Source organism: Mangifera indica, chromosome 2 (genome assembly GCF_011075055.1).
Source record: "Mangifera indica cultivar Alphonso chromosome 2, CATAS_Mindica_2.1, whole genome shotgun sequence".
Taxonomy (NCBI): domain Eukaryota; kingdom Viridiplantae; phylum Streptophyta; class Magnoliopsida; order Sapindales; family Anacardiaceae; genus Mangifera; species Mangifera indica.
This window is the reverse complement of record NC_058138.1, coordinates 12854590-12865996: the sequence shown is the minus strand read 5'-3', so window position 1 is coordinate 12865996 and position 11407 is coordinate 12854590. Positions and strand designations below refer to the sequence as shown.

Here is an 11407-nt window from a genome sequence, read left to right as displayed (position 1 = left end):
TACTAAAAAAATTGTTCACTTTATCATTTAGATTGTATTATATAATCGTAAAGACAATTGAAACCTACGTAGTATCGAATCAAAAGCTCTTGATCAAAAATTTTTTATGTTTTGACCTAATTGTCGAGGTCACTCAAGATCTACAATGATGCGTATGATTATTGAAAATTCATTTGGACATACATTAAATAATAACAAAATTTTATTGTCTAATGAGAAATTATATACTGCTTGTTCAAAATGTGAATTAATGATAAGACCATCTCTTTTCAAGGTTAGAGTCAAATCTTCATCATTCCTACATAGGATTCAAGGAGATATACGTGAATCCATTCATCCACTAAGTAGGCATTTCATTATTTTATAGTCTTAATTGATGCACACTTCTAAGATTATCCGACAAGTTAATATGACTAGACAATGCTAGTGAATTTAAATCTAAGGTATTTGTTGATTATTGTTTATCTATGAGGATTAATGTTGAGCATTCAATCCCTCATGTTCACACTTAAAATGAATTAGTTGAATCTTTTGTCAAACGATTCTAGATAATTGCACCTACATTTTTACTAATAACTTAATTACTAACTTCTATGTGAGGATATATTATATTAAATGTTACAATGTCAACTCACTTGTGACTTTCTTTTTATCATCAATATTCTCCTCTACAATTGGTTCTTTGTCACCAACTTAATATATTTCATTTAAAAATATTTGGTTATATTGTATATGTCTTTATTACGTCTCCTCAACGCAAAAAAAAAAAAAAAAAAAGGATTCTAATGTCGTTTGAAAATTTATGTTGAATATAATTTAGCATACATTATTAGATATCATGAACCATTGACAAATGATCTTTTTAATGCATATTTTACAGATTGTCATTTTGATGAGACAACACCCCCACCTTTAAAGAAAAAGAAAATGCCTCATAAAGTTAGATATGAATTCACTTGGTATTTACCTATCATGTCTCATCTAGATCTTTGCACATTTCAAAATGAAACTAAAGTGCATAGGATAGTATGTTTATAAATTATTGTTAACCGAATGCGTAATGCATTTGTGGATACGAAAAAAGTAATAAGATCATATATTCTAGCTGTCAATGCACCAACAAGAATTAATGTGACTGTTGAACAATATATTCAAATTGACTGATCAATCTATTACATGTCAAAAGTATGGTAGACCTTTTAAATCAAATGACACTATTCTTTGAAAATGAAAGATGAAGAATTAAATAGATATTAATCATGATGATCCTAAAACAATTAAAAATATCCACACTCATTGTTATTTCTCTAGAAGAGATTACGGTCTTTGAAGAGACTAGAACCCTTGAAGTGGAACAAATCCTTGAAAAACAGGAAAATGAAAATACATAAATGTCTATAAATTATGCTTATGCAAGAGAGACGTGGAATCATAAAACGATTAACACTGATGATGTATTATTATTTGTAGTAGTTATTGAAATTATGAATGGTGAAAATTTTGAACTACATATTATGGATGAATGTAGACAAAGGCATGTTTGGCCTAAATGAGAAGAAACAATTTAGAGAAAATTAGTTTTTTTAACAAAACGTCAAGTGTTTGGGTCTATAGTCCAAACACCTAAGACGTCCAACTTGTTAGATATAAATGAATATTTGTGAGAAGAAGAAATGAGAAAATTGATATTGCTAGATATAAAACAAGGCTTCTAGCTTAAGGCTTTTCCCAAAGGCCAGATATATACTTTGATGAAATTTATGCATTGGTTTAGCACATTGCACACAGTGCAGTGGCTCAAACTAATATAATACATCATTTTTGGTTTTTAACTCAGAACCGATCCAATCAAGATCCATGTCATCGTCCATATGGTTAAACATACTCATAATAGTTTCCATCACACACTGCCTTCGTTAGGGCCTTGTCATTAATTTTCCTCATATTCATCTCTCTCAGGGGTAAAATCGATATTACTAATATCATCTATAATCGTTACTGGTTTTCTAAACCTCCTCTTCCATTTTTCTCAATTATACACAAGGCTGTAATCAAGGTGGCATATATGATCATGTGCCCCATACCACACGAGTGTGTATCCATTCCTAAATTCACACTCTTATGGCTTAAACCTAACATGGGGAGAAATTCCCCCAAATGCACACAAGTGTGTGTGTATTGCAAAATTTCCAAAATTCAAATTGAACTGAACTCGTATAATCTAGGCATTTAACTTTAACTTAACGAAGTTAGAATACAATACTACACTTTTAATTATATGAAATATGTTTCTACATCACCAATAACACTCATAACTATCACGAAATCACAAGTAGCATTTATCTTTATAAACCACGTCTATATCAGTCTATACATAACCATTAACTTGATTTTTAACCTTTTCCAACTGCACAAATATCATCAACCAGTGTTCAATATCATCTCTATGAAACTATTAAAGGAATTTAACCATCAATTTAACCAAGTGATTACCATTAGTCATTTTTGCATTATATCATAGTATACAATAAATTTCTTAAAGGCATCATTAATCCTTTCATTAATAAATCAACACCAATCCTTCATACTTCATGCAAAATCATGAATTCATTAATCTATAAAATATCAGGTTAGTATCTAACATGTACAACATATTCTCATGACAGATATGTTTAACTAATCACCTTAAATCATCAATTACACCATCAAGTATAAATCAAATAAAAACATAACCAAACATCATACATATAAACAAATTCTCACATGAAAATGCCTCATCAACTACTAGAAATATTAACTTCAATGGAAAATGCTCAAGATCAATAAAGAGTGAAACACACCATACTTACCTCTCGTCTGATAATGACGAGTCTTCATGTGGCTGAGATTAATCTCCAAAAAGCTTTCCTTTGCTTCCTATGGCCTTGAAAACTCAATATCTCTCTAAACCCTTTATAATAGCAGTGAAAATTAGAATAAATGGATGAGCCAAACGTGTCCAGTTTTTTTTTATTTTCTAAAAATAACGTCACACATGGGAGTGTATTGTTCATACATAGTTGTGCATACCGTTACACGTTAATGGTAGTTTCTAAAATCACCGCAAAACTGCTTCTTATCCAAAATTCAAAATCATTGACTATACATGAGCATGTATACAACCATACATGAGTATGCATGTTATCCACACTTAGCCTATTTTCATGCATCAACTAGAAAAAGGTTATTTTGCCCTTTTCATTACATACACAGTCATGTGGCCTTCCCACATGTTTGTGCATCTCAAATTCCACATATACTTAATTAATCAAGTAGAAATACACAAATTAAGCCAAAAGACAAAAGTAACCTTGGACATACCTATAGGTGTTACACTTTGGTTTTTTATCGCACTAGGTTTTTCTTTAGCAAGACTAGTGTAATTATCTGTTAAGTTGTAAATATCCAAGGGGTAGTGTTATATAATGGTGGTTTTTCACCAAATGAACAAAAATAGCCAACATACTTGACGACGCATTAATTAAGGGTGGTATGCATTTAATGCTTTAGGTGGCAACATTTAATATCCTTGGGCATGAGTCAATTTTTTTGGCATTGGAAGGCAATGCAAAATTCTATATAAACCTTTCCCTCCACCCCCTAAATGGGGAAGTGTTATATAATGGTGGTTTTCCACCAAATGAAGAAAAGTGGCCAACACGTCTAATGACGCATTAATTAAGAATGATGTGCATTTAATACTTTAGTGGCTATGTCCTTGGGCTTGACTCAATTTTGTTGGCGATGGAGGGTAGTAGTACACTTAATTATTCAATTACATTTACAATATATATATATATATATATATATGTTCTTAAAACATTAAAACCACTCAGTAATTTATAAGAAAATGTGAAGATATATATGACATGTAATAGAAGTTATTGATTAACTTCCCTACTTAAAATCATATACCTCATAGGATTAGGAATCATTACTATTATAACTTATTACTTAAAATTTTGTAATAGTAAATTAAAATAAATAAATAATAGGTTTTAGATTTTAAAATTTTAGGTGTAACACCCTTTTCCAGAACCTGCGAAGGAAAATGTCACTAGTTTGACTACCTTGAGTATGTATTTAATTTAAAACATGTAGTAAAGCATGCAATAAAACTCATAAAACATTTACGTAAAAACCTCATTTATTAAGCTTTAAAAACTACTGAAATACCCTTTACAATAAATATTTGAAGTGTTCAAAAGATGTCCAAGCATAAAAGAATATAAACTGAAAATCCTCATAGGTGTAGTCAAATACATGAAATAAATCATAATAGAAATAACTAATAAAACTAAAATGATTGGAATGCCCTTGTAGCTTTTATGCTCACTGATCACCACTCATCCCATAGATCTCATGATCACCTACACCTGCATATATGAAAGCAATGGATTGAGTGATAAAACACTCAATAAGTAGGAGACTCTACTACTAACTTTTACTTGAATCCCTAAAATAATTTTAATCTCGACCTATACTAACTTTATCATCCAAAGTTGAATTAAACTTCAATTAGATGATGGTGGGTCTTATATGTCATCTATGTGCTTATACTAAACTCTAGGAAATGTCTAGGCTATATTCTTATCTTTTGGATCAAACTATGTTATACTCCATAGCTGAGGAACCATTCCTCGGATTCTTATCTAGCATGACCATACTTTACTCGATGAAAGCAATTATATCTGGAAGTTGTAACTGAAACTATATACTAAGCCAATCATAGTGGATCAAATACAAGGATTTGACATCTTGGCCACGTGAGTTGTCTCTTTGTCCCACTACACCAAACTATATCTTAATTGACATTATTGTAAACAAGTACCTTTTTGCGGGTCTAGTGTCCTATTATGGATGTGCCCTACTATAGACAATATAGGGAATGTATACTCATGATGCCCCTTCTTAATGATCCTATAATGTCTAGCATGTATACATCTGAAGCCTTAATTAAACTTGGCTTATCTTAGCTTTCACCTTATTACCTATCTCGTGCTTTACTAAACTTATTTCTTTGTCACGTGGAGTACTACTACGTTCCTAGGATTTTTGCACTATCACTCTAAACGATCCATAAATTCTCAACCTAAATCTCTTCCTTTTCTACATACATGAGTGTGTGTCTATAAACACACAGGGGTGCGCCCCTCTGTTTACTTACACATGACTAACCTCTTTGTGGCTTTTTCTCATATATTATTCTTCTATTTACACAGACTTATGCTCTTATTAAACACAAGCTTGTGCCATTTTCCTTATATTAATGCAATGTCCTTTCTTAAACTCATATTAATCGTGCCACTTTGTAAGGTATTATGGTCTTTGCACTCGCACACACAGTCGTGCTAAGACTACACATGTCAAAGAAACTCATCAGTCAATCAGTCAACAACATCATGCTCCATCTATTGTCAAAGAACATCCAATAATTGTCAGATTGTCAAAGAAACTCAATTTGAAACTAGGTATCACATATACAAGTTTGTGTCTCATACCATATGACCATGTGACAAACCTAGAAACGAACAGATTTACCTACTTTCACAATCAAATCAATCTTCACATGCTTTCTAATTATCTATCTCATATCACAAAATCTTAGGTTATTAAAAGCATTATAATAACATATTGTATGGCTTTAGACATCAACTTTACGAACTATAATAAAAATATCTCCAAACTTCAAAGTATTTTAATAGAACAACTCTGTAGTACACAAATCATAACGAACAATCAATCACCTAACATAAAAACATACCTAATCGCATCAATCTGTTAACAACCATGCCTTATCGAAAGAAAATGCAATTTACAATCCCTTAACTATTGTAGGTCAAGAAAATAATATCATGCTCCATCTATTAATTTCTCATTCTTATAAACCATGACAAAATAAATCATTAACATCAATGATTATTGATATAGTTTATACTAATATGGTAGAGGAAGGCTTATCAGTCCACAAAAACGCAAACACGAACTTAGAGGTGATCTTAGTTACCTCAATTCCACAAAAAAGCAAGGTGCATGAACAAGCCTTCTTTTCTTTAGATTAACTCCAATCTTTGCCACTAGAAATGCCGCCAAAAACTGCTACCACAAAGCTGGAATATCAAACTTTCTTACTTTCTCTCTTTCTTGGAAAATTCATGTGTTTAGGGATTTAGAATAATATCCCTAAAACATAGCAATGTACATTTTATAAAACTAGAAACATGCAACGACACACATGAGCATGTACCACCCATACATAGTCGTGTGTCATGCAATTTAAATTTTATATAGAATCTTTTTATTTGGTTGACGCGGCAACAACACACGGGTATGACCTTATTATACACGACTATGTGTCACAGAAAACTCATATTTTGACTTTTAATTTACATTAAATTACTCATACATCGTATAAACTCATGTATAAAGACTATTTTGCCCTCAAGACGTACCTATGGGTGTTACATTAGGTTTTGGGCTACATAATAAATTTTCATAAGTATGGGCATGTTTCAAATTAATTAATCCTATAGGGCATATGAATTAAATTTTCTTTTATATTTAAAGCTATTATATTTAGAGCGAACAATTTTCAATATGACACAATACACAAAGAATCAAGTTATATGAAATTTATTTTGGGACAACTCAATATAACTCGAAACTAAATGGGGTAGTATTAGGGGTTGATACAGAAATAACCTGAATTAATTCAAATGTGAAAAACAATGTTACTTTAGTAGAAATTTTTAGGGATAAATTATATAAATATTTGACTGACAATATTAACAATAGTTGAAATCCTTAGAAATTGCATATAGTTGTATGTTTATATAATTGTAATTACTTATATGATTATATATATATATATATATATATATATATATATATATATATATATATATATATATATATATATATATATATATAATTTTATTATTCAAGAGTGAGAATGTGATATGGTTAGTAAGATTATTTTTGGTATGTAATTTTTTATACCATTTATATAGAAGATATAGTATTATATTATGTGTTTTATTAACAATAGGTTAAGGCAATTTTGTGAAAAAATTAAAATGCTAAAAACACTTAGAAGTGTGAAAACAATAGACAATTTCAGATTAATTTGGGTTGTGCTAGGTCACTCTGAACATTAAAGGGTTGGGTTAAGGTTGAAAAAAATTGACACGTTCTGATTCAAAATGGGTTAGAGTTGAAGGTCTCTAACTTGATACTTGAACTGATATGACACAAACACGATCCGATGACACAAATTGTCAAGTCTAGACTTATATTAATGGTGTTATTTATTAAAAAGTTTCTTCTTTTTTTTTCTTAATTATCCAACTTATAAAGATACACTTTTCACTAATAAATTTCATCCAAGTTATTTTTAGGCTAATAAATTGAATAATTACACAAAAGTGTAATAATAAGATAAATACAATAGATATAAATGTAGTACCATTTTTGCAAAGATACATATCAAAATTGGTTGTACCTATCAGAATTTGACATATGTTAAACACATAGTTGTATTTTCATTGTATATAAGCATTACAAACCCTAGTTGCACACTGTGTAAAAAATAGATAGATATGGAAGCGAGAGTGAGAGGCGGCGTTGATCGTTATCATCTTCGACCACAAGTGCAAGCATTAACAATCTCAGGTAATTACACACACATTCTTTGTCTAAATAGATATATTTAAAATTATTCTACTTGTATTAATTGGTAAGGTTTATTTATAATTAACCACTTTAATGAGTGTTTTTAATAGTGAACTTTTGATTAATTAATTTATATATATTTTTTACATGATTCTTATATATTTGAAATTTTCGTAAATTAATAAATTGAAACTTATAATCTAACCCTTCTGATAGTCCTGAGTCTCATTCGCACATATATTTTATTAAATTGATCTAAATTAGAGTAATAATTTATATTTATATATTTTCTAAAGAAATTTCCAGATAATATCATTTGTGGTGTTGACTTATAATTTTCTAAGACCATGTATGGTTTAGATTTGGTTGATAGTGCCTTCATTCTGACAAAAGATTATTTAAGTGGGTGAGGTGCAGTGTTAAAAAGGTTAAAGAACTAGATTCTTTTAATGTTTCTCAACTTTCTTTTTTTTTTTGAATTTTTAGTAATATTTATAAAACTAATATTGAAACAGTCTTAATTTTATTTTCTATTTAATTGTTTATAAGTTTATTAGAAAAACTATCTAATGCATTAGTCAAATAACATAATATTACATTTAAGAGTTGTAAGATTAAATTTAGTTTAAAGAAAATTTTTTTTTGTCTTCTTATTTGAGTAAAATGCAGGCACACCACCCAAAATAGAGAAGAAAAGAATGCTCGAAAAATTGAGGAAGAAACAAAGAACATCTCCTGTCAACCTTGCAGAGTCAAGACCATGGGCTGATCTTCCTAAGGAACTTCTTGAAATCTTCTCTAAATCTAACAATCTGAATGTTGCAGATTTTCTCAACTTTGGCAAAGTTTGTAGAAGCTGGAGATTGTTTTATTCGGAAACCAAGAACACATTCATGGCTTCAAAACCACCTCTTGTCATATATATTCCAACTCGAGCTAAGAAATCTTGTTATTTCTACGAAATAACTTCTTTAGACACATTTAAAACTAAGCTTCCTTCCCTTGCTCGCAATTTCTGTATTGGTCTTTCAAATGGATATTTAATCATGGAAGATATTCTTACTAATGTTTGGGTCATCAATCCTATCACAGGCCATGAGCTCAGATACCCTCGTTTGTTTGAAGCTCCTAATTATTTGTGTTGCCCTGACCGTGCTGCGTTTGCTTCCATAGGAGATGCCAAAGATAATTTTCTTCTTGCAGTTCTTTCTCCAGTGTATCACACATTGATGTTCTTTGTCTCTAGAGTGAACAGATGGCAAGAGTTCTCTTTTAAAGGGAAAACTTGGTCTATTATGGACATTGTGGTTTTCGGTGGAAGGATTTTTTGTATTACAAGTGAGTATCAAATTGGTGTTCTAAGTGTCAAAACTTGTGAGGTGATTCTTCTAAATCTAAAAGGCTTACCTCAATTGAGCGATGTTCAACATGTGAGGTTCGTGGCTTCAAAGAACCAACTATTGATTGTTGATTTCTCTCTGAGGACTTACCACCTTGAATTGTACACAATAAATTTCTTTAAGATGGAATGGGTTAAGGTGAACCATTTGAGAGATGAACATGAAGCTATTTTCCTTAGTGAAATGTCTTCAAGATTGAACAATACAAAGAAGTGGGGAGGAGAAAGCAACTGTCTTTATTACTTGCCCTTTATGGACAATACTTGTTACATATCTAGTTTGAAAGGGGAGATTATGGGACATTTTCCGATTGTGAAACAACAAGTTGCTCTCCGAATGAATGGTTGGTATTTCCCCGACCAATGTTTTAGCATAGAAAATGTGAGGGATGAATAAATGTCTCACTTATGCAAAGTTAGTTCATTATATAATACTTTACCAAACTAGATGTTACATTTTGTTTATTTAGTAATATTTTCTTATGCTTAAAAACATGAATTATATGTATTGTTGGCATGAGGACTAGTATGTAATTGTTTAGTAATGAAGTGAAGAATTCAGAAAGGGAAATTTAGGTGAATTAATGTGAATTACGCATTTTAAAGTGAGTTCTACAATGATTTCTATGACTAAGGTACATAGAGCCCTTTTTTTTTTTTTTTTAAATGCTTTAGGAGTGGAAACAAGAGTAAAAAAACCTAAGAATTTGAATTATAGACACAATTGAATGCCCATTCATGTTGGAGAAAAACCGTTTAGATGTAAGGTAGAAAATAAAAGGTGAATTGTTCATAATGGATGAATGATAGTGTATGGATGAAATGAAAAATGGTCGTTAGAAAGATAGTAACACCCAATCATTCACTAAAATAATGGACAGTCGTTCATAGATCATAAACTTTTGTTTATGAAGTTGTACAATAGAATGGGACCTTAAATTACTATTATAGCCTTAAGTTGTGTGCACTAGGATTTATAAATGTCTTGTGGCCTTGATCTATGTGATATAAGGCAATTGAATATTAGAAGTAACCTTAATTTATGTGACATAAGATGAAAGTATGTGACAAAATGTCTTAAGTTGTGTGATTTAAGGCATGCATGATGTGATAAGAACATTAAGATTGAATTGATTTTAAGAGTTGTACACTATGTTGAAACAACTAGGTATATGAATAACAATGGTTGTGTGATTCATGTCATAAGGTTAAGAAACAAGAGTCAATGTTGTGTAATTTAATACTAAAAAATATTGAGTATATGCCAATTTTGTGCGATATTTGGCATAAGAAGGAAAATGATAGTCATTGTATATGTGCTTTCTAGTGTAAAGTTAAATGGAGATGAGGATAAATACTAATGTTGTGTAACATTTATAAGATAGAGATAACATGATATCATTGTGTGCTCTTTGGCATGATGTGTCATTGTTGTGTGATCTTTAGCATAGGTTTGTAAGTCATTACAATGTGATCTCTACCTTATGAATCCAATGTGAAAGCATAAGGGCTATCACATGATGATACCTATGAGATGCTTCATGCACATACCTATATGAAACATCTGTAATTATGACTTTTTGAGTTAAAGTTTTGTAGATTTTATAGAATAAAGAGATTAAGATAATTAATGGGTAAGCCCCTAAGGGTTAGCAAAAATGGTGGAGCATTAGAACTTCCAAGGGAGGGGCTTAGGTTCGAGCATCTACCAGGACTAGTAAAACTTTAAATTACTAGGTGTAGTAATTGTGAATCCAATTACAATGCCCTGGGGATTACTTGTCTGACTAAGTAGGGTAACGTTCCCAAGTAAACTAAAATGATTATTGATAATGCTTTAAAGGTTCTTTTCCCACCTGAGGTTAGCCAAACAATGGCACAAGGATCAACCTTGCAAACTAAACCTGTGGACACCACAAAGACCATAAATATAATGTAAGGGGATTTGAGAGAGAACAAAGGTGGTGTATTTGAAAGTATAAAATAACTAAATTGTGCATTGCTAGCATATAGACATTTAAAGGGATTAAGGGGAGATTTAGAGAGCACTAACTATAGAAGAGCTTGTACCTGGTGTATGGGATGCCAAGTAAGCATTGGTCCCCAAAGTTTAAAGGAACTAGAGATTTGTCTATCAAGGAGTGGAGGAAAGCATGTCCTTTTTTCCCTATAACTGACTATATAACACTCACAGGTATGTGTTGTGTCAAGTGGATGGTATGGATAATATGTCACATTAGATAATTTAAAAGGTTGAACAACTATTCATTAAAAGAACACTACTGTTCTATCAATTAT

General features: G+C 30.8%; 1 protein-coding gene across 1 annotated transcript; it reads left to right on the top strand.

The window, feature by feature from the left end:
• Positions 1–7637: 7637 nt before the first annotated feature.
• Positions 7638–9506, top strand: LOC123208553. The gene is made up of 2 exons (XM_044626085.1): positions 7638–7710; positions 8380–9506. Exons 1-2 carry the CDS (start codon positions 7638–7640, stop codon positions 9504–9506), a joined length of 1200 nt encoding a protein of 399 aa, XP_044482020.1.
• Positions 9507–11407: the final 1901 nt, after the last annotated feature.

Coding starts and splice junctions, on each gene's coding strand:
- LOC123208553 (XM_044626085.1), top strand. CDS start 7,638: ATGGAAGCGAGAGTGAGAGGCGGCGTTGATCGTTATCATCTTCGACCA. Junction 7,711..8,379: donor GCAAGCATTAACAATCTCAG/GTAATTACACAC, acceptor AGTAAAATGCAG/GCACACCACCCAAAATAGAG.